This window comes from Varanus komodoensis, unplaced genomic scaffold (genome assembly GCF_004798865.1).
Source record: "Varanus komodoensis strain SLA01 unplaced genomic scaffold, ASM479886v1 scaffold26, whole genome shotgun sequence".
Taxonomy (NCBI): Eukaryota; Metazoa; Chordata; class Lepidosauria; order Squamata; family Varanidae; genus Varanus; species Varanus komodoensis.
Genome location: NW_025335684.1, coordinates 9,273,837 through 9,298,394, shown reverse-complemented (window position 1 = coordinate 9,298,394; position 24,558 = coordinate 9,273,837). Strand labels below are relative to the sequence as shown.

Sequence of the window (24,558 nt, the reverse complement as noted above, 5' to 3'; positions counted from 1 at the left end):
AAAGGCAAGAGTTATCATACAGACCTGTTATAATGGTTTCAAGCAAAAACAAGTGTCTGGATATAAGGCCAGTCCTGAGCTCCAGGAATAACCAAGAGGTACCAGGAAAGAACACCGAATATTCTGCAAAGTCAACAGTGGAAGTGGTAAGCACCCAGTGTTCAATTGCTGGAGAAAAGCCTTGGAAGCAATCCAATACTACAGAGCTTTCTGGAGGTACTATGGTTAAAGAGCAAGGCAATCAAATGCATGATGAAGGTGATCAGAAAAGTACACCTGTGGAACACAGTGAAGGGCACAGGCCTCCCAAAAATGAACAAGACAGGTATGATTCATCGTTGGAAAGAACATCTGGATGCCAACCGATCCATTGTCAAGAACTTCAACAAGGTTCCATTCCTGCATTTAATGACAGGAGATGCCATTGCTGGGACAGCTGCAGCCTGGATAACTTAAGGGACCCTAAAGAAGCAACGCTGCCAACTACCACCATTGATCAACCCACTGGCCTTGTGGCATCTGCTGAAGAGCCTCACAGCCATGACTGTATTCCTGTTGTCAAGAGTGGATCGTCTTTCTTGTACAATGTTTGCCATGCAATGGACCAGGAAGCACCAGCCAGTTTGATAAGGAATAGGACTGCGACTTTAGATGGCAATGGAGACCATCAAAGTACACATCCTTTTCTAAACCAGAAATTCTGCTTGAATGAACCAGGAGAAAGCCATGCAGCCAGGAAGCCTGCCAGTAGCATTCAGAGGCAGGACATGGTTACAAGACATTCCTACAATCAGCAAGTGATCTGTATCCCACCAGAGTTACCAGGTTGTTGCAGATGTTCAAAACAAATGAGTTATTGTGTTTGTGGAGCCACTGGAGAGCAAGATTCAGGATCCACCATTGTAACCACATCAATTTCAGAACGTGAACAATCGGAAGAGGAATTCACTATTTCATCTGCCTCTAGCAGCTCAAGTGCCAGATCATTAGACAGCCCACATGAATGGATGGTAAAGGGTTCAAAAAAGAGTGCCTTTAATGCCTTCTTTGCAGTGAGGCATCCGTCGATATTCCCATGCCAAACCTAATCTTTTCAGTAAAACTGAAAGCTGCGTGACTGGGCCAAAACTAGATTTTAAAGTTGGGAAGCACATTTAGGGTTTATTGAAATAGTACCTTGGGCTCCCCAGCCACCGTAGTACACACACGTTTCCTCTCTCAAATCTCCTCATTTTGCTAAGCCACCCCTGCAAAAGCTGCTATCAGAGCCAGGGCCAGGGTTACCAAAGGTATCTTGGCAAAATGCCTTCTGGTGAGCCCCTTCTGACTGTCCGTGAAGCCCTCACATGCTTCTTGGAGGATGATGGGCAGCGGTAGTACACTGTGGTGAGCATCAGGCAGCATAGAGCCACTGTTCAAATTTCCCACAATGCCCCTAGCATGATGCTATACTGGGGCATTATAGGTAATTCAGTGGCGGCTCCCAGCAATCCACTGCAAGAAAGACCAGGGCATCAGTGCAGCATCAGCCACTGCCAGTTCACAGAATCCTTTAAGACTAGAGCCAGTGAATATTCTGTGAATGATGGAAGATTCAGGGCATATAGAGGAAAGTACTTTACACACTGCATAGTTAAGCAGTGCAATTGGCTATCAGAAGATGTCATGACTGACCACCTATTTGCTTGGCTTTCAAATGGGATTAGACGAATTCATGGATAAGGAGGCTACTAGTGGCTGCTGGTCCTGATTGCCTGTATGTTGCTGGAAGGACAAGAGGCGGTATGCTTATCTGTATGAGTTGCTAGGAAACACGAGGGGGATGCTCTTGCTAGGGGTTTTTTTGCACAAAATCCCAACTTCACATATAAGTTGATGGGCTCTGTGCTAGCCCACTGACTGACCAAGAAAAGAGATCTTGGATTTGTGGTGGAGAGTGCAATGAAAATGTTGGCCTAGCATGTGGCGGCAGTGCAAAGGCTAATTCCATGTCAAGCATAATTAGGAAAGGAACTGAAAATAAAACTGGTGCAATCATACTGCCATTATACAAATCTATGGTGCAACCACACTTTGAATATGATGTTCAGTTTTGGTCACTGCACCTAAACAGCCTCTTGTAGAGTTAGAAAAATTGCAGAAAAGGCAACTAAAATGATCAAGGGAATGAAGTAACACCCCTATGAACAAAGGTTACAATATCTGAGACTGAGAAGTAAAATGAGTAAGGGGAGGCATGGGATTTAAAAAGTTCCACATGTGATAGAAGAAGTGGATGGGGAGACATTTTCTGTCTCATGGTATTAGAACCTGAGGTCATCCCATGATGCTTACTGGTGAGAGATTGAGGATACACAGAAGGAAGTACTTCTTTATAGAGTGCACAGGTAAGCAGTGAAATCCATTTCCACAAGATGATGTGATGGCCACCCAGCTGGCTCATTGTAAAAGAGGATTGGGCATATTCATGGGGGGGGAGGTTATCCATGGCTAATAATTCTGGTGGCTATGCATTATCCGAGGCACTGTTGCTGAGGAATATGGACAGGAGGAGCAGTTGCATTCCTGTCCTGCTTGTGGGGAACCCATGTATTGGGTTGTCCATGATGTGAAAAGATGCTAGACCACATGGGCCCAAGGTCTGCACCAGGATGGCTCTTACCTATTCTTTTAGCCAATGGTGAGGGATGATGGGAGCTGCAGGCCACAGCACCTGGAGTCTACACATTGCTGGCCCCAGTTCACACCCTTTAGCAATGAATTCACTGTTAGAATATGTATCCCTAATTATTATTTATTTGGCAAAGTTCTCCCCATGCCTGTTCCTTATAACTAAAGCTGTTAACCGTTAGATCTCTATTGCCATTGCCAAAGTAGCTCAATGTAAGATTTGCTCCCACAGAGTTAAGTCTCTTAACTTGCAAATCCATGTTGTTCATAGCTACTTTTAAAATGTTGCATACCTTGCCATTGGATGAAAGGTGGTTTATAAAGTAAAATAACACATCTTAAAATTATTTCTACCCTAGGCTGGAAACTCCAAGGAGGAAGACAGCACTAGGAGAAGCACGGAACTGGTTCTCCAGAAAGTTCTGAAGGCACCGCCAGAAAATAGCACCGCACAAAAGGAAATGTTCTGTCAGTACAATGAGAAGCAAAGGTAAAAAAAATGGCTTCAATTCGGCTGGCAAGTAACTGCTTCAGTTTTTTAATCTGATATATCAGGTGTTTTCATGTGTGTAATATATGAATACAGGGTAGTTCAGACATAGTAATGATGCCCAATGGTTTCTCCTATCCTCTGCTCACTTCTTTGCTCAGACTATAGGGGGGCAGCCTTCCTACTGTTTGTGTTGCCACCCGTCCCATCACTGTTTTTCAGGGCTGCAGTACAGCCATTATTTGGCTGAAATTAAGGAGATTTCATTAAGGGCCTTCCTGCTTTTTCTCCACATACATGAGCAGAGATCATAGGGAAGGAAGAGGGTTAGGGAGTATTTCTTGCTTGAAGGTAATGAAGAAACCTTTGTTATGTGTGTTTCACTGCTGGAGGCAAAAGAGGCTTCCAGATCAGGCTTGTGTTGTTCACTGGCCCTGCTTCATTCATGGAATTTGACCTGGGGGTCCCGAGAACAACATCTTCCATTTGTAATCCTTTTGTTTTGTGGCAGAAAAGATGGAATAACTTAGAGGTGAACAGGCTGTGCTTTCCAACTGCTTTGGCTTACAACACCCATCATTCCTCAAAATTGGCTATGCTAGCCAGAGCTAGAATAGTCCCTGATTGGTTCTGCCATGTTTTTTGATGGGTAGTACTAGAAGCCATTTGGAAGCATCTTAAGCCTAGGATGCTGCTTCACCTCTTCAAACTTACTTGTACTGCAAAGGTGCACTTCCTTGATTATTTCTTTTGGAACCAGTTTTGTTGTCTGTACCACATTGAAGCCTGTTCGGCCCTTTTCCCCTTGCAATCCCTAATTTATGACATACAGTGTTTTTCTACAGGTGCCCTGATAAGAGAGCAGAAATGGATCATGGAACTGAGGCTATGTGTACCGGTCAAAGAGTTTATTTTTCTCATTTCCCCAAGTCATTTTAGATCAGATTCCAACATCTGAAATACGCAGAAGACTTAAAAACAGGGTCACCACATGCAAGCACTGGGTCATTTCTTCCCTCTTGGGCAGTTCTTCCCTGTTGTCGTAATTATTGCTTTACTTACCATTTAGCTTAATGCAGTATTTGCCAACTTCACAGAAATCATATAATCAGCATTAAGACATCAAAAATGTTTTACCCTGGCCTTTCTCACAAATTTTAGTGCAATCTTCCTAGTGCTACAGGCTTACACTTGTTTCAGATACAAATAGCATATATGCTGTACTTTATTTTGGTAAATTCAATTACTGATATATTTTATGACTTTATTTTGATATGGAAACTGTTCAAAGTCTCTCCTTGTAAGACTGAAAGGCAGGGCAGAACTAACATAAACCAGTGAAGTATGTTTATAATGCCTGTAAGTTTTCTTTGAAATCTGTGTGACTAAGCTCTGTTGCAAAAGCTAACAGCATTATGTTCATAAGAACTTAAGAACTCTGCTGGATTAGGCCAAATGCCTGTTCAGTTTCCCCACTGGCCAGTAAAAATGTTCACAAGCAGGAAATGAGAGTAATATCCCCTCGCCTGCTATTCTTCTGGCAACTGATTCAGAAATCTACCACTGCTGATCTTAAAAATAGTATACAGTCATCGTGACTACCAGACAGTGATAGATAAATTAATGGAGGACAAGGCAAATAGCCTTCCAAACTGATCTAAGTTGGTAGCTATCAATGCATTATATGGAAGCAAATTCTGCATGAAGAAGTACTTTCTTTTGTATGTCCTGTAACTCTCACCGGGCTCAGAAATGGAGACAAATCCCACCTTCAACACTCTGCCAATGAAATCAGACTCAAAACTGTTTACTTTCTTTGGATTATGCTCTATGAGAATACTTCAAAATCATGAAAAGGTGTATCTAGCTATTTTTAATGGTATGCTGTAGCTTTGCCCTTTGGTGACATGATTCAGCAGAACTGAAGAAGGAACCAAAAGATAAAAAAGAAACTTTTTCCATAAAGTATTTGGGCTCTGTTTATTAATATTAAAATGTATATTATACCTTTGCTCAACTTTATAAACATTTTCTAAAATCTAACAAGGGAAAAGTATGATTTCATACCTTGTGGTAAATTATGACTTTTAAATTGCAGCTACAGGTATGTGCATATTAAGTTACTGCTGCATGACATGACAAGCACTTCTCCAAGGTTTCAAGTTAGACAAAACAGAGGTAGTGCTTGTCCAGAAACAATTATGGACAGAAAAACTGTTCGAATTTAAAAGGATTGTATCTATTTTGTTAAATTAAAAGGCCACTTAGAATTAATGCGGAAGACACTGCATCATTTAATGCTTGTTCAAAAAGGCACTGAAAATACACCTACCTATAAGGTCCCAAAATTAGCAAAGCTCTGACTCAAGGATCAGAGGAACACTCAAGGATCTTGCTGACCTACTCCTGTTGCAGTTTGCTTTAGCAAACAAACTTTCCATGTTTCCCCTTATTCTAAGCAATACTGGCTACACCAATTATACGAGTACAGAATTTCTAAAATTCATCAAATTATGCAAGCTGGGAAGCCCATCTATCCCTGTTTACCAAATTCAATGATTTAATCATCTACAAATGTTCAGTTCAAAGCATAATGGCAGAAGCACCTTCTTAGCTCTTGTAACTTACAATCATGCCCAATAAAAACAGAATCAAACGATTTCTATACAAGGTTTGTGATGCTGAGCATCTGACCCGTAAGAGCACCCATGGACTTCAGCTGGCATAACTTCTCAGGTACTCCCTGAACTTCCATCAGCTTTCTAGCTGGGAAGAATTTGTCACGGCTTGCCAACTATTAGAATAATAAGCATATAATAAGCATGTTTATGTATATAAACATCCCTTTCAGTATAAAGCCCTTCTACCTGCATACAAATAATCTTCTGTGTAAAATCTTAGCAACAAACCTCACTGATCCACAGAAGTCGAGCCAAAGTCTAAGGGGAATCCATATGCAGTTTGTACACAACATGTCTTCAGAAGGATTTGGAGTAGTGGAGATAATTACCCTGTTTGATTCCCACTGCAGAGATACTGAAAAGTGCTACAGCTTCCCTTCCTGCATGTGTGGAGTTACACACATATACAGAATTAGAAGAACTTTGTGCCCGTGCTTTCCCATGTGGCAGTCCAGCCCAGCCACGGCCATTAGGAATACTGCAGATAAACACTGGGGGAAAATCTTTTCTAAAGAGCTTCCTGGTCCAAACAAGTTATGTATAAAATTCTCGTAAGACAGTGTATAACCTTCTCAGTTATAAGGGTTTTTTCCCTACAAGACCCCTGTAAAATAGAGGCTTAAAATGTAAACAATGAAAACCACAAACCTCAAAGACCCCTACAATGGTAGAGATACTGTACAAGAGTCACTTACTTCTGTAGCAACGGAAAAAATTAGAAGTCCTGCAAACTGGACCCATGCTTAACATAATAAATGCTTCCTAGTTGATCAACAACTCATTCATGCATGTCAGCCAAGACAATTAAGTAGTTCTAACCACTGCAAGTCTTGGTGTCCCTTATGTAGCAGCTCCAAAAATGCAGCAGGCGCTGAAAGGCATCTCAGGTACATCTCTGAGCTTCTGTCAGTTTCCTGATAAGGAACAGCTTGTCACGGCTCTCCTAAGAAGACAGAAAAATAAGCAAATACATTAAGCAGGGTATATGCAATTAATTTGTATCTATATTCATATGCTGTTGATACAAGATAAAATACAAATCTCCCATGATATATGATGTGTGGATAGTGCATGATAAACCAAGAGCAGTCATTTCAGAAAATAGCAATGTGTACAAACACATTTTTAGAAATGTCCTTCAAGCAAACTGGCAAAACCTCTAGGCATTATCCTCCCAGCCAAGGAGTCAGCACAAGAGCAACAAAAAAGCCCTATTTCTGCCTCTAAAAATCCAGGATGCAATTCTTCAGACAGCGACACCTTCTCCAGCCTGGTGTCAGGCTAAGGAAAGCTGCCTGCATGAATACCAGGCCTCCTCCATGCAGCTTTTGCTCAATTAATTACAACTAGGTCTGCATTACTGGATCCAAGAAAATACTTCATAAGGAGCTCAGCCCATAATGCAACTGTCTTATAGTCCACAAACTCTTATTTCTAGGAATTACAGTGGTAATTCGGCTCATGAACGCCTCGGTTCACAACCAAATCGGGTTGCGAACAGAAATTTCATAAAAATTTTGCCACAGGTCGCAAACTCTGCATCAGGTGACAATCACGAGTGCGCCTGCCTTCCCTGCACGGGCGTGATCACAGTCGTGCTGGGGGGGAGGGGGATGGCCGCAATTGCACCCATGTTTCCTGCCTGAGTGTGCCCGCACCCGCCTCCCCCCGTTCACCCGCAATCGTGCCTGTCTCCTCCCACCTCCCCACACAATCGCTGGGGGTGGGGTGGCTGTGATCTTTGTTGTTCTTTGTCACTTTGCTTCAAATTTTTGTGAGTAAAAAAAATAGTTGCAGAACAGATTACCCTTATTTACATTGACCCTTATGGGGAAATTTGACTTGGCTCACAACCAAATTGGGCCGCGACCAGAGTCCTGGAACAGATTAAGTTTGTGAGCCAAGGTACCACTGTAGTTTGAAGAGAAATCCTAAGCAGAACATAGTGCAACATTTAAAATATGAAAACAGACCTGCTGATGCACTCTGCTTTCCCATTTTAGAACTTAGAAAGGTCTGATCATTCCAACTTTTTTGCACAGAGCATACAAAGGTGATCAGTTACAACACACAAATCCAGTCTTCCCCCAGTCAGGCACCTTCTACTTCTTTTGGACTTCAATCCCCATTAGCCCCAGCCAGCAGAATCAGTGGTCAGGAATGCTGGGAGCTGAGTAGCCAGCCAGAGGGCACCAGGCTGAGGAAGGCTGCAATAATCCAATGAACGCTATTCCACGAACAATGCTGTTTGTTCATTCCCCAGCAGATTTTGTACCAAGTCCAAGTATTTATTTGACGGCTGCTCCTGCAATCACACCTGTGCCTTTAACAAACGTTCAACAAGCAAAAGCGTATTAATGCTTCAAGTATTTGCGTGGCGGGGACAGCTGTGTATTCAAGGTGGTGGCATGGGAAGAATGAAGGAACTCTGCCACTGAATTAGAACTTACCATAGCTAGCTGTTCCCTGAGTTGATTAATGACTCGTTTATGTGCTCCAGCCAAGGCAATAACGTAGAACATAATAAGGCTGTAAGACAAGGAAGAAACACACACAAGAGGACACGTTAAGATGGATGCTAGCCTAAGTCTGTCAAATGTTACCCAAAGATGCACTCACATAAAATTCCTAAGATGAAAGGGATAAGCTGAAGTATTAAACAGAAGATTTTTATCAGGCTGCCCAAGAGCTCACAAAGCCCAATATACTGTCACCAGTAGTAGCCTGGGTTCCTGTTCAAGAAAGGGGCATGCAAAGAAGAATCACTAATAAACTGTTCTGGCAATTTCTGTTAATTCAATGTTTCTTGTTGATGTTATGGGGCAACCAAAGTGAGAAAATCCGCAAAAATAATAAAATGTTTTATTATCACCCTACACTTTTCAGAGATATAGATTTCCCTCTTCAGAGGCTGTTAATAATCAAATAAATGGCTACATATGTTCCTTTTCCGCTCATATGATCGTATCATGATGTTTAGAGGCAAAATAAAAATTGCCATTTATCTTTTTTTGCACTTCTATAAGACACTGCTCAATAGCAAGTCAGAATATGCATCCAGCTAGACCAATGATGTCTATTCTTTATTTGCAATGGTTCCCAGAAGTAAAATTTGCTTGAAAAAAGGAAAGCTTACTTTAAAAGATTTTAAAAGTAAAATCACCACTTTTTTGCCATTGTTGAATTTTCTTAGCACATTCAAGATGCCCTCAGTAAGATTTGTGGAAATCTGACTTCCAGACGTTGCTCGCGTGAGGGTTGGTGCATATTTTAAAACTTGCCTAGGGCTAGGGGGAAAATCAGCTTTTCTAGAAATTTTATAGGATACCACTTTTGTATATTTTTGAATGTTTTCACTGGATGAATCCAGTGTTATGAACTCCCTTGAGTCCCAATCACTGGGAATAGGCAGGATATAAATAAATGTAACAACAACAAGAAGGATGAACATGACCAAGCTGGAAGGTCACATCTCATGCACAAATGCTGAAGACATCCTATCCAGAGGAGTGGGACTGAGTGCTAGAGGTTCATGGCTAGAGTTCTGGAACACTCCAGACTCCGCTCTATACAGGTGCAAACTGGTCTATTAATTGCACTACACAAAGAGCACAAGCTGGTAGTAGTAGTAGGGACAGAATTCTAGTAGTTCTGTGGTTGCCCACCAGATACTCATAATGCTCACCAGATAATCATAAAGAAAGATACTGCTAATGCATCCGATGAAATGCCAACCAGAACCTTCTGCAAGACGTGATGGATTGTATGTTGAGTGATATCCCATGAATGATTAAAATTCACAAAAGGTCCACAGGCTTTAGAAGAGGGAATGCTGGTGAGGTGTGGGGAGACAGAACACAACATAAATGTTACTATATTTGAATCCTAATGTTTCCCCCCATATCAACTTGCTCATATATCCTCCTGGTGTGTTGGACTATAAGTCCCATCAGCCTAAAGCGAGGTGGGTAGCAATAGGGAGAGGGCCTTTCCTGTTGCATCTCCCTGCCCTTAGGCATCTTTGTTAATATATTTTAGGGACCAGGCAAAACTCTTCTGAATAAACATATGTGCATACATATCTGTATTTCCACAAAAGGTGCTTTTAGTAGCTTGCAAGTTATCTATAAAACAGTTAACAGCGTGCTTTAAAAAACCAGAGAACCAATTTCTTCCCCTCCATCCCCCCATGAAATTGTCACATAAGATTATCTGGACTATGCATAATGACAGCCTAGGGTTTACCCATGATTTTTGTCTCCACAGAGTGCAGGTAGTTCTGTTCAACTGCTAGATTATTTGATTTCCTCCTTTACCTCTTACTCTCCCACGTTTCATATGTCTTTGCAGCACTGTCATATGTTATGTACAGTGGCTGATGGGTCTGTCTGTCTGTCTGTCTTAAACTATTATAACCTGATGCCTCTGTAGTCTGACAAAACACATAACTAGAGATGTGCTGAGTCTCCCCAGAACCTGGTCCATGCCTGGCTGTCGGACCTCTTCTAATGCTCATCCCTCGCTGAGGAAGCAAGCTAAGTACACAGGAAGTCTGCGAGCATTCATGGGTGCCACCAAAAACAATGTGGAAGTGTAACCTGTGCAGGTGCAGGCATGGCCAGATGCTCACTTGCAGCCCCCTTACCCTGCAATAGCTCTTCCCGAGACAGTACATGGACAGATTGTAATTAGCAGAAGCTCACCAGGTTTGTGCAGAATGTCTCTTGCTGCACTGAAGGAAGGGGGTTTTCTAAAAACAGGCATGCAGCGGTGACATAGCACAGGCACAGACAGACACCCAGCCCATCCATTCCAATCGCAGTCCATGCACGCACTGGAAGAGTAGCGGGGGTTGTGTGTCTGTTTTTGCACATGCTTGTCTCCTTTTGGAAAACCTTCCTCCATTGCTGAAAGAGGCATTCTGTGCAAAACTGGCAAGCTTCTACATCACATACAGCACACAGGCAAAGTCACGTGTGGAAGAAAGACCCCATTTGCACAGTGGGTGCACAGGAAGTCATATGTAATGCAGCTCCATTACTGGCGAATGTTCCATGAACACTGTAGCAACTTGCCAGGAATTCAGACTCATAACTGCCCCCTCCAGAGCAGAGTCTAGGAAGCTGAAACAGAGGTATCCAACAGATGTCCCACCCCAAAGATTCCTCACACATCCCTACTCATAACTATCCCATGGTTTGAGGTGTGCACATACTGAGTGCAGAGTTTTAACATAGTAATTAAAACAACCCAGAATTCACACTTCTAGAATAAACCATAGTTCTCTTCCTGGGTTGCTAATGGTTAAGGAACCATAGTTAATCCTTTGCGTTCATATGTAGTGATAATCCAGGATTCAACAACTGACACTCTGGACTATACTTACATTTGAACCAGGCTTCTGCCAAAGACAACATCTTATTTCTCAATTTTGGACAGCAGCATTTTGGGAACATATCTGTTGCATGCCACTCCTTGTAAAAACAAGCAAGGCAAAGCACGAGCTATACAGAGCTGAAAGCACACCCCCACCTCCAGTATTAACTTCGTCATGACTATTCATGACATTAGACATTTGCACTGAGTTTAACAGTCATTGATTGACACAGAACTCGTGTTGCTCCAGTCACCGTTTAACAGTAATAGCAAGTAATGCACTTGAATAAGTGAATGAAAACATTGCAAATAAATAAAACCTGACTTACTGTGTCATGCTGAGCCCCACTGGAATGAAAGCTAAGATGAGGCCAATCAAAAGCACCACCAGGAAGAAAAAGTTGGAGCTGGATGCTCTGAAGGGCCTTGTTGAAGGCTTACATGTATGTATCAGACTTATCTGGAAAGAAGAAGAGATCTCAGCTCTGCTGTCAAAAGATATATTTTTGGACAGAAGGCAAAATAGTGTCCCCTTCCTACCTTCTCTGCTCACTGTCCACCCTTGGTCAACAAGTTGTGTGTGGGTAGGGGGTCCACTGCTGAGCCAGGCCTAAGCTTTAAAGCTGGGTTTGTCTTGTAGCCTCTAAGCATGAATTCCTGTTCTAACCTCTGCTGTCCCACACAGACATGCACATCACATTCTGGTGCACCACTTCCTTTTCCTTCCTTCTGTACAAGTTGTTCATGAACTCAAAAGCACCCTGTTTCCACCATGTAAACAGCTGCATATGGAGTTAAAGATTTTGAGGTACCTATTCCAACTTGAGAAGATGGTCTAAAATGAATTTCAAGAAGCTTCAGTGTTCCGATAAAGTATCATATCTCTTTTACCAATTAAAAATTTTCCAAAAAGCAGATTCTCAAAAATGCTTCCCCCCCTCCACTCCTCCTTGCATCTCTACGAGTTTTTCCCCATGATATCACCTCATGAAATGAACAAAGAATCCTCAGCTTAGGTCAAGATCCTGCATGCAGTCTGCACTGTAGCCATTCCACATCTGGCAAGCTTTACTGCTTATATGACAGGTATGAGCTGAATGCATGCTTGGCTTCTATACAACATTCATTCAGTCTGTCACACTAAACCTTCAAGCCTCACTTAATAATAAACTAGGATTACTCACGAGCAGTGCGCATCTGCTCACAATCACTTTCCTGCCACCATGCTCCTCTTTTGCAAAAGAAGCAAAACAAGCCAGGGCTCAATGCCATCGTTTCCCATTACATGATTAAGTGCTTCCAAACATGCAAAGACCTGTAAGCCAACTTCAAATCCTAGTTTAAAGACATTTTGAATCCTCATTTAGGTGGGAACATTTAATCATAGTTCCTTGACTGCATGCAATGGAAAGTAACGTCTAAATGCTGAATCCTTGTTTTCCCACTTACACCAAGAAGGAGCAAACAGGCTGAGGACTCCTGCACACTGCAAGGGCATCTGCTGGCTAATTAAACCAGTATGTTAGCTTTCCAGTATGTGCAAACATGGTCACTGAATTTCTAAGACTAAACACACCAGAAGGTGATTAAAGAGGGGAAAAAAACCACTTGGTATGTACAAGACTAAAATAGCTGTTTGTGTAACTCCTCTTCAGATATTTAATTCCATAGGCATTTAAGTGTTCATAAATTGGGTCTAGGAGGGAAAACCTGGGCTATTATTAAAACTCTGATTATGGACACACCTAGACTACATAAGTCACACAAAGACCAACTACCTTTTTAATGTAAAACACGAGGAAATACTTTATTGTAGCAATTGCAGGAAGAAGTGGACAATAGAAAGTTCCAATCCAGCAAATGGTTTGTCCGTAGACTATTTCCAGCACATTATCAGGGATGTCAAATTTCTGCAGTCCGCACCAGCGAAAGGCCTTAAATGAACAATGGGTAACCATCAACCTAAAAATAAAAAAGCCCTGCTTTAAAGTCCAGCAACAAAACTAAGTGAACCTTTCATATGAAAAGGATAAGGGTTGGTTACATAGACAAACTCTTAGGAGTACAAGAACATCTTAAGTTCCAGAACCTAGAAATTTGTGCCAGGCAAGAAACAAACTTTCTTGAGGGAGGGATAGGGGTGGAAGCATAAACTCTCTTCCCCTGCCAGGAAGCATGAAATACACATACCCCCCGGCAAGGTGGTAGGGTGGGGGGTTGAAGCTGTCTGAAGAAGTGAGGACGATCACCACAAGAAAAAAAGAGAAAGCACAGAGGAAGGAAAGGAGAAAAGCATTAGTTTCCTATATTGATCCTAACTGTATCTTTTTATTGGTCAGTGGGAAGGGAAAGTACTGATGAAATGGATACACAGGTGCAGCCTACTTTGAACAAGTGATGAATAAGCTTGGCCTATCTAGGCCTGCCCTGAAATTAACCTTGGTTTCTTGGAATCTAAATGAGTGGCAGTTAGTACTATGCTCACACACTTCCCTCTCTTTCTTTCATGCTTGCAAGGAGAACGGAAGCATACGCAACTGGTTTTAAACTAACCACAGCTCCCTATTATGATCAAACTCAGGAAATCGTCTGTTTGAACCACTGTTTAACAAGCCAGTATCCAAAACCACAGCTTGATCCTGGCTTGTTTCCCCTAACCACAGGTCCTCAAGTTTGAAGTGTTGGGGAAGCATGCTTAGTATAAAACAGCCTCAAAATCTGTATTAACTACAAAGAACACTGAAGGCAGAATCAGGGAATTTCATACTCACTTTCTAGGAAAGTCAATGAAGACTGTAATAGCAAAAATTATGAGGAAGTCAAAGATCATTAGCTTATACATTTCCTGGCCAACTCGAGATTCCCAACACTGAAAGAGATAAGAGAGATTTTAAGAACAAATCTAGCCACTGGTGGAAGCAAATTTAGTTAATAGCAAAGGCAGTTCTGTCTCCACTCCACAAAAACAAGTAACAGAATTCACAACAGCTAGTGCAGTCTCACTGGCGAATCTGCGCCACATGCATCATGGCATTTAGTCAAAAAGTATGTCATTCTGCTGCCCAGGAGTCCCTGCAAAGGGCTCCTTTGCCTCTGGAAGACTTTAAAGGGATGGAAGAATTTTGTCCCCACATGACTTACACTATTTCAGATCATGTATAAAATCAACTTACAGGATAGAGCTGATAGTTGTATCCACAGGGTATGCACTTTTCATTGGCACAGGATGTGATTTGAGTCCACAGTGAGAACAGAAGAACACCAATGTTAGCCAGTCTCACAAAGACACACCTTCAAAAATGGAAAAAAGGGACACACAAACAATGAACAATCCAATCTGTAAAATACTAGATAACTGCAGGGGGGCATCTATTACATTGGTCAACTATGTCACTTTTTGCCTTTCTGTTAAATGTACATTAAGACACAAAACATAAGAATTTTTTTACATATTAGTCAAGAGTTCATTCTTTGCATGACAGAATCTTCTCAAATCTCCTTTGCTGTGCCTTCCACTCACCTCTCTTCCCCTTCAACCCCTGGCCTTAAAGCTGCTACCTATAAACTAGAAAGCACAGCAAAGGTGACCCTGCCTGGCAAACTGTGAGGACACAGGATGAGAAGGGCCTTCTTATAGGTTGACAAGACACAAGTGGCTACCAAGCCCAAAAGGACCAAAGAGATGGGAGGAATAATAGTGCATGAAGGTGCCATTCCGATATCATGTCACAGAATCACACTAGCTACTGAGAAAGGTATCACTACCCACACCTACCTCATCAGGGTTAATCGGATTTCAAAGGCTGGTGAATAGTCTTCAAATTTGATGAGAAATGAAAAAAACAAAGTAGCAATAAAATTGGCCATTGTGATCACCGCAGAAGGTAAATATTGCACTAAAAGGTTGTCCTCAAATCTGCTTTTGCTGTCCTGCAATAAACAAACATGTGTGAAAGAGGAGCACAAGGACGTTTGTTAACATGTTGCAGATTCTGCAGCTTACCAGGGTATTAGTTGCCCACGAATACCCATTTTAAAGGATGATTACCTTTAAAATGGGTAAATTTAACCACTGGAATGGTCTGGTGTAGTGACTGGAGTGTTGGACTTAAGGCTGGGGAAATCCTGGATCAACTTTCTATTTTGCCATAAAACTCACCAGGAGAGCTAGTCACTAACTTCAGCCTATCCTACTTGTCGTTGTCCTGGGAATAAGATTGGGCAAAAGGCAAGACGTGTATTGCCTTGCTTCTCAAAGGGATGGTGGGTTTTAAACGTAACAGATACAATTTGCTTGCCACTTACATTGGAAATATTTTCTTGTGAGTAGACAGTGGCTCTATAGATAGAATAAAAGCAAACTGACAAAAACCCAAGAACTATGCAGTTTAAGAATATTCTCAAGCAATAGATGCGCATTTTCTCTTTGGTGGTTCTCTCTGCTATCTTCTGCCTTAGCCTCTCTTCCTCCAAGTCAGTCTGTAAAAGAGAAATATTTTCATTTGATTTTTTAACAAGTCACACCACACCATTTGATCTAGTGATCCTGTAGGAGGCTTATAACAGATGTAGAACAATACAAAAAAAAAGTATCTCCTGGGGAAGCCAACAGAAATGATGAGTTGTTATGTTAAAGTCACTTCTCAGCTTTCCCTGATGCTATTTGTACAGTGCCTGCAGCAAACCCATGATAAATAGCACACCTCCGCCCAGAATTGAAGTTCCTGGCAAGAAAGGATATAACTAACACTAGGAGGTAGAGTATCTCCTCATGCAAGCCAAAGGGAATATGGCATCGGGCTTGTATCTTACTATGGGCTAATGAAGACACTAAGGGAGCATAATATTAACAAGTACCCAGTGATCAGGTGTTCTGGCTGGCACAATTCCTACAGGATCAAAGAAATGAGTTCTCTGGCCAAACTAAATAATCCCAACCTATTCCTACACTGTTCTTTAACCCAAAGATTCACAAGGTGGCTTCCAACATTCTTAAGAACATAATAAAGTTTATAAACCCCTAGAACAAAATAGAGTCACTATCCATGACAAGAGCATAAAACAGATCACAGAACAGCTAGATAAAAAGACTGTAAGAAAGTCAATACTTTTCCCAATGGATAATGGGGAGTTCCTAGTCAAGTTGCTACCGCCACCAAGGCCCAGTTTCTGGAGGCCATTCACCTCATTTCCAATGGTGGGGCATCAAGACTGGTGCATGTGATGAACACAGTTCTATATAAAAGCAGGAAGTTGCTCAGATGCCCAGGCACTGGAACTTCTCTTTACCCAAACTAATTTGAGCTCCCAGTCACATAATAGAATGAAAGGATTAGAAAAGCACAGGGAAAAAATTAAGAACAATAAAAAAGCCCACCAGACAAATTGCTAAGTGAACACCAGTACTACAGGGAGCCATAATTATAGTAAGATTTCTACAGCATACTTCACATGATTGCTAATCCAATTGCAGTGAGAAGACAAAAAGAAGTCCATTGAAAGTTCTGCTTCAAATTTCAATCATAAACTTACTTCCTGAGGCTAAGCATCACAGAACTGAATGAACACAGTGGAACTTACTTCTGGTTAACACAGGCAGAATTAGACAATAAAGATAGCGTCTCAATTTTCCTTCTAGCTTGCTTGTACTGCTGAAATTTGTCCTTATCACTATTTCAAGTTTTCTCTTTCTTGGATATTTGACACAGAGCTCAGTTTAACATGACACTGCAAGTGGGGAAAGGGATATACTCACTTTAAGTTCATACTGTAAGCTACTGTGTTTCAGCCGTGCAGCATTTACATCCGTAATACAGAAGTCCCAGCCAGCAAATATTTTGTTGCAATAGCTCTGAAACTTATCATCATTGTACACCAAGCTTTGTTTAAATCCTGCAACAGATCTAGTAAAAATATCGCCATGATTTTAGAAAAAATGAAATGGTCTACCAGAAATTTAATTATTTTTTTTGTATTATACAAGTGCATGGAACTTCACACTCCTTTACCATCTAGATCCAGTGCATACAAACCAGTCAGAATTAAGTTCTAGTGAATTTGATAGAACTTTTGCTGAAGGATCATACTGATGATCATGTTAGAGCCAAAGTATATGATTGGCATCTCATGATGAATGTTACTTTACTGTATCTCACACACAGTCTAGTTGCGTGCTAATTTCTAAGAATTAAGAGAATGAATTCAATTAGATGAAGAGGCTTACCAATATCTCTGAACCCCACAACATTCTTACATAACCTTGCTTGCATGCAGTGAATGTACTTTTCATTTCTTTTGATAAGGTTTTATGGTATTTTATTGTAGTTTACTGTATTGTATTGTAAACCACCCAGAAAGCTGCTGCTATTGGACAGTAAAGAAATATTAATAATAGCAACAACTTCAGATAGAACTCTGTAATTTTGAGACCATGTACATTTAAATCATGGATTGCTGTTACATCTGAACCCTGCACCACAGGTTGCTCATGGTTTGTTTTTATTTTACCAAGCTATGGAGGCAGCAGGTGTGTGTATGTGTGGGTTTTTTTAAGCTTATACTGTGTTTTATGTTATGGGGCCAAAGACATCCACAATCAAGCAGATGTGGGATCTCTACAAACCACTTCTCTTTGTCCAAGTTCAAGCCCAAGAACCCAAATCACATGAATACATCAAGCAAAAACGTGCTGATCACTTGAATACAGGACTATGGAGCAGGTTTCTCATGTTATGAACCACTGTTTGGCTCTCAGAGTATCTACAATGTGCCAGATGTGTAGAGGAAAAGTCAATACAAGGCACAATGGCAATATTGCTTTTAAGCTCGTTAGGCTATACTTCAGTTCAGAAAACTGTAAGTAATTAAAAAACTCATGATAACTATTAGATATTGTTATGAATCCTATTATTCATTTTTACAGTTCTGTGAAAAATATAAAAAGCCTTCAGTAGTCTGTATCCTTAAAGCACTTTTTGTTCTGGTCATTTCTAAGGTCATGTCCATTGACAGCAGGATGACAAAATGCCAGGACACAGATGGGTCTTTTACAGCTCACAGTTCAAGCCAGCTTTACCTTTTGACAATCCAAAGGAAGCTTAATGAAAGGCAAGCCATCATGGTCAGAAGATATGCAAGTGGCACTTGGTATTTCAGGAGGCCAAAATAGATTGTATCCACTGTGTAATCGCCATAAAAAAGACTTGTCATTTCAAGAAAACCCTGCAAGGAAAGAAAGGCCAAGTGACTACATATGCGCGCACAATGGACTAATAGTCATGCCTTTGGGATTTTGCTCTATACCCAACAACGCTGCCTGAAAAGAGCCAGCCTGACTCACCCAATGATGCTGTGGCCCAAACAAAGCCTTTGCCTTTAGCCTTTTATACAATGTACCTTTTGTGTGGTGAAAGCAAACTGGAAGGGTCCCAAAGGATGCTTCACTGATTGCTGACAAGGGAGCTAGCACTGGTACTAGAACCCATGCGGATGAGGGCAAAACCCATTCCGTAGCTTTGGCACTAGGGCCACTATTTAGGGTTTCCTCTCTATCACAGTACAGCTGTGTTGCATACGGGAAGGAAATAGATATGCTGTCCTAAACTATTATGAAAGCTGATTTTAAAGAAATAAAACATAATATATTTTCGAGAAACAGGAGAGGTCTTACAGAAAGAAACCAAAGCAGAGTTTCTGGGGATGCTGAATTCTGTATCCAGTAGCATATGTTACATGTGCATGGTGCTTACATGCCATTTTAAAATAAACACAGCCCCAACAATGGCTTTAAGAGTTTCTGTTGTGAAGAGCTTAGCTTGAAAAATTGATCTAATCAATACAGCTTCACCACTTTTCCCAGGAAGTATATGGGGCAGGGGCAGACCAACTTCCTCCTGACAAAACTCTTCTCTTTTATTTTTTAAATGTGCTTCATAGATTTAGAAATGTATGCTCAATTACTTACTGTGCCAGTCAGCAGATCTATAATGTAACTGTAGAAGTAAATGAGTCCCTTGGTACCACTAACTACATAAACTGTGCAAAGCGGATCTGTAGAATAGAATAAATAAATAAATCACTAGACAAGAGGGAGTGAAAAGGTAAATTGCTCATCAGCTATGTTAAGTGGAGTTTGTACTACCACAAGAAGTTCCCTTCCCCTGCTACAAGAAGCAGGATACTAGGAAAAGTAAGTTACCTGCACTCTTCAGAGGAACTTCAACGTGGCTGCCATTGACAATTCCGTGTTTGGAAAGAGCAGTGGGAAGCGTAATAAAGCTGAACACAAGAAGAAATATCACAAAGTTGAGGATCACTAGGAACCGCAAGAAGGAGAAATAAGACTGGATCCCAGTGCCAAATTTCCCTAAGGAACAGGAAAAAATGGGAGAGAGATTTCATTTATAAACAAAACACAATAACTGTTAGTACAAAAGCATGTTTAAGAAGGTTCTGGAAAACCTCCTTGAAAATCAGGAGGCAAATAAGGTAAAATAAATAAATAGAATTAAGTGGAGGCACTGTGCTCCCCACAGAAAAGTTTGATGGACACCATAACTTTTATCCTTTACATACTGAGTAACAGCTATTTTATTCCAACATTCTTTTCTTGAATGTTGTGTTTTGAATCATTACTGCTGCTGGTTTCTCCATTGCTTACTGGCTTTTTAACACTGTTGTATCAATGTTTTCAGTAAGCTGCCTTAAGCACTTACATGGAAAGCAGGCTAGAAATATTTAAAAATCAATGCATATAATATACATTATAAAAAGTGCTGAGAAGAGGAAGAAAAAAGGCCTACTAGATCAATTGTGACAAACTTCAGTCTTGCAGAGTTACTTTGTTTTTCTACTTGAAACCTGAATTCTACCAACTAGAGTTCTATACAGAAGACAATACATGTACAGTGCTATTGTATGCATATCTGCAGGAAGTAGGCTCCAAGGACATCATAGGGACTTACTTCCAGGTAAGTGTAATTGCAGCCTTAGAAAAAAGCAAGCTAACATGGTGTCATGGTAAAGAGTGCAGGACTGGGACTCAAAAGTATCTGGGTTCTAGTCCCCACTCCACCATGGAGCCAACTGGGTGACTTTGGGTCAGTCATGGCTCTTAGCCCAACCTACCCTCACAGGATTGTTGCAAGGATAAAAATTGAAAGGAGGAGAATTATGTAAGCCACCTTGAGTTCCTGAAAAGGAAAAAAGGCAGGCTAGAAATAGAACAAACAAATCAATTTAGAAAAACAAAAATCTATTTTTGTTTACCACAGATTTTGTTTATCAGCAAGGCAATAACAACTGCTAGCCTGTTATTGTTAAACTGAGAATTAGAAATCCATATCAGTATGTTGCAAATCCCCCAAATAACTACCACTAAATCCAGATCTACTTTCTGACCTCTCCTGTGTAACTAATGTCCTAGTTGCACCTTATTCATTTCAAGCAGCAGTCTCTTTGCAACATAGCTGTGAACTGGAAATAAAGAACTAACGAACTACAGCCACAAGAAGATGAATCTCTGTACATGAACAAAGTGAGCTGTTGACCACAAACTAGAAACTACTTCCAAAAAACCCTCCTTTGCAGTAACCCGGGGCTCTACCCCTCTGGGTGTGCCTCTCTGAATAAGGTTTAGCCCCCAAGATCTAGGCAGGCCCTCTAATTGGGTAGCCCTTCTACCCAACACTGCATCATGGGAACAGAGAACAGACTAGGCTCATCCTCCCCATCCCCCTCATCCCTTCCCTTTACTTCCATGCCCTGTTTGTTCCCATAGTCTGCCTGAGCACCTGAAGAAGATAATTTCTCCCTCCTCAGCCATGTCGATTCCCAAACTCCCCATTTCTCAACAGCCAAAGTCCTCATCCAAAGAATCAGTGCAACCCTGACCCTGAAAAGCGCACCAAGAATAACTGCCTCTTTCATTCCCAACACTAGATCAGCTTGACAGGCCACTCTCTCTGGTGGCTACTCAAAAATGCCTGCATAGAAAAACACTGGGAAGTGACTTATTCATCCACAAACATAATGGACTCTCGGTTCATCTGACCCATCACACTGTGAGGCACCTTCAGGCAAGTGGGCAATTATGGCACCAGTGGAAGGGACCTCCGCAGTCATTACTCCAACCACTTGCTCAGCTCAGCACAGATCCTGCAATGCAAGATGGCATTCCCGAGAGAGAGCTATGTTCCGTCTACTCCTATACCTCCAGCAAAGTAGAGCCTGCCAACTTCTGGAGGTAGTTATTTCCTCTGTCAAACATGTCTTCCTATTAGGAGGTTTTGCTGTAATAATTCTCCAAAGCCTGCTTCTCTGCAATTTCCACTCACTGATTTCAATCCTGTCTTCTGGGGCAACAGAGAAAAAATCCATCCACCTTTTGCCAGACAGTCCTTCAGACACGTGAAGGCAGGTATCATGCCCCATTTTAATTTTGTGTTAAATAAGTAAACTTCGTATGACCAGGCTTCTGATCCAATGCCATGGTAAAAGAGCAAATGCTCCTCTTAAGATATCCACAACTGTGCTCCTAATCTATACATTTGCAGGACGGACAACGTTTGGACAGACTTCCCAGACAAAGAGCAATCATAAAGCAATGTGAAAAAATAAGGTAAAAAGAAGCATACCCTCAATGCTGTGAATAGCATGCCTCCAAAGCTGCAGATAAGACAACAGCTCCTTGGTGTCCTGTAAAAGTTTCCTTAAGGATTTTCTGCTTGCCTGTTTCCACTGATGCCACCGTGACAGGTATTTTATGTTGGCCTTCTGAACATCCCTGATAAGATACAATAAATGAAAAATTACATAGTATCCGGGGTTCCATTTTGGAATCACTAAAAACACAGTGCCTTTTTAAAGGTTTGATCAGATTATGCTTCCAGTGTCTGCAAACATGGCTGTGATTGTTTCATGCTGTCTCTAGCATGGGATGCATCTTCCAGCCTGGAATTCAGTATAGAATTTGGCAAAGGTGAACTTGTTTTCCAAAAATACCATTTTAAAGTAGAGTTCTAAGACTCAGTCCTACAAGTTCTCTCTTCCTTCCCTGCTTCCTTCACATACTTCCATTCCTCTCTCATCTTTTAGCCTGAGCAAACTAGGTGGTTGTTAAGTCCGAATGAGGCAAACTATGGTTACCACAAACAGTAAGTTATCTCCAAGTCAGATCTGGAATCCTAGTACAACCTGAACTTTCCAATTGATTTGGGGCCATATTAAGAAGCCTAGAGATTCCTCCATTGCACGTCTGAAGTTATCTGATATGCCTCTCACGCTTGAAATTCTAGGATTTTCTTCTGTCAATTAACTGACAGCAGTCATTTGCTTATCATCTATCTCAAGCAGAGATTAATTTAAGCAAACACCAACAGTTTGCCTTGTTCTTTAACGTACTGTACTCAAAAAATGTGTCATTACCACAACTGGTGTCAGCAAATTCCAGAGAATAATTTAGTGTTACACAGAATGAAACAAAAAAGTATTTTATTTTCTCAAATGAGGCTGAATAGCTACTAATTCATATCTGTGATGTAAATGTGCCCAGACATCCAATCCACTCACTGTTACGGAAGAGAGCACTATGCCTTGTACGGAAGTGTCAAGTAGCCATTCATCAGGTGTAGCTGTAACAAGTGATTTAAAGAATTCTAATTCTGACTGGATGATTCTCCCACCCAACATCGTGCGGAAAGACCAAGGCAAAAGGTGGATGTCTAGACCAGAATTTGTAAACAAACGTCATATACAAGACTATGCAAGGTTGTTACGTTTACATGAAACAGAAATTAGTGTATCCCTTAACTTAAAATGGCCTTGTCTTCTGGAAATTGCTTCATTCTCATATTAAACTGAAAGCGAGGGTTCATAATTTATTTGAAATTAAAGAACTACCTTTTTTACTTATTTGATTTTAACTTTTTTTTTACATGGAAGAATTCATTGACTGGCTGCAGGTGGGTTCAAAAAGAACCTACCACCATTGGGAAATGAAAACACTGTCTGAAAACGCCAAAAATCATTTTACCTACAAACAGACCCCAATACTGCAACTTTATAGCGTTTTCTTCAAACCTTAAATGTCTCTTCTCTGCAAGAGGTAATGCATATTCTCGCAGCGGCTGTGCAGAGCCTGGACTTCCTGATCGGGCGCCATCCAAGAGATTCTGAGTCTCTCTAGAAGCTGAACGTGCCAGACTGTGACAGTCCTGTGATCTGCCAGCTGTTCCTCTCCCCCTCAACATAGACTGGTAACTGGGTAGTTCTTGTAGGAAGGCAACCGTTGCCGATGCATTATTGTAGTCAAGGAGAAAAACATCTGTTAAAAAAGAAAAAGAAAACAGTTAATAAATAGGCGCAACAATTCAAAGGTTTGTAGGTGACAGTAGTTGCTCAGTGTGCAAAATAGTTCTGATTTGGTGCTTCTCACATGAGCGGAATAGGGAAAGCCTTTGTTTTATGGGCAATGACAGATATCAGGTCCAGCCCTTCTGAGCCCTTAAAATACTATGCTGCCACATGCGCATTCTCTGCCTCAACTCCTGCCACTGTAAAATGGGAACAGCAACAAACTACTGGAAAGTAAAAGGGCCAAAGTACATGATAACTTCTACTCAACAGCTGAGTAAGGGTTTGGTGAGAGAAGTTGTTGCTGGATTGTGTTTTTTTTTTTTCTGAGACACAGGCTAACACAATGCCTGAACCCAGCTATGACAACAAACCATCATCTGTTAGCCACAAACAACCCATAGTTACAAGCCAACAAACCATGGGTTCAGATCATGATTATTCATAAACTGCTCAACACGGATTGTTATTGTGATAGGGTTCAGGCAACACACAAACCACATATGCTATGTTGTGTGACCCCAGTCTTGTCACACACTTAGAAAATCAACAAAAAAGTTCTCAGTGGGCTTTTTATTGCCCCACAACTCAAAATTTCTAGGAGCATTTACAACAACAAATAAAAACAACAGAAACAGCACAGCAGAAGTTTAAAAAATAACCAGAGGTTAAAAGTCTGGATAATTTTTTTAAAACCTTATAAAAGCGAACAAAGATGTGAGCACTAGTTCCTCAAATTATGTGTCACAATAAATCAAGGTTTATACGATTAAGTACCAAATGTTTTGCAATGACAAACAGCACGGACTCAATATTTGGCTGAAGATATTAAAACTTAAGACCACAAATCTGGCAAAACTGGATTTTAAGAGGAGAGCTGCAGGGCAATCCTAAAGGGAATTCCTTTGAATGAAGCCTGATTAATAAGGACAGCTTGTTCACGATCACACCTGTGGAACACCAGCTCTAAAAGGAGCTCTGATACACACC

General features: G+C 41.1%; 1 protein-coding gene across 1 annotated transcript; it reads right to left on the bottom strand.

Annotated features, from left to right (window-relative positions):
* Positions 1 to 670: 670 nt before the first annotated feature.
* TMC7 (transmembrane channel like 7) lies at positions 671 to 23,533 on the bottom strand. Its single transcript, XM_044433611.1, has 16 exons — positions 23,296 to 23,533; positions 21,852 to 22,000; positions 19,415 to 19,582; positions 19,181 to 19,266; positions 18,293 to 18,438; positions 16,973 to 17,120; positions 15,523 to 15,696; positions 14,993 to 15,147; positions 14,391 to 14,508; positions 13,989 to 14,086; positions 12,996 to 13,179; positions 11,547 to 11,677; positions 9,527 to 9,673; positions 8,292 to 8,370; positions 5,542 to 6,784; positions 671 to 681 (listed from the first exon to the last, which is right to left on the bottom strand). The coding sequence occupies exons 1-15, from the start codon at positions 23,463 to 23,465 to the stop codon at positions 6,725 to 6,727; spliced, it is 2,013 nt and encodes a 670-aa protein (XP_044289546.1). The 5' UTR covers positions 23,466 to 23,533; the 3' UTR covers positions 671 to 681; positions 5,542 to 6,724.
* Between the last annotated feature and the right edge of the window lie 1,025 nt (positions 23,534 to 24,558).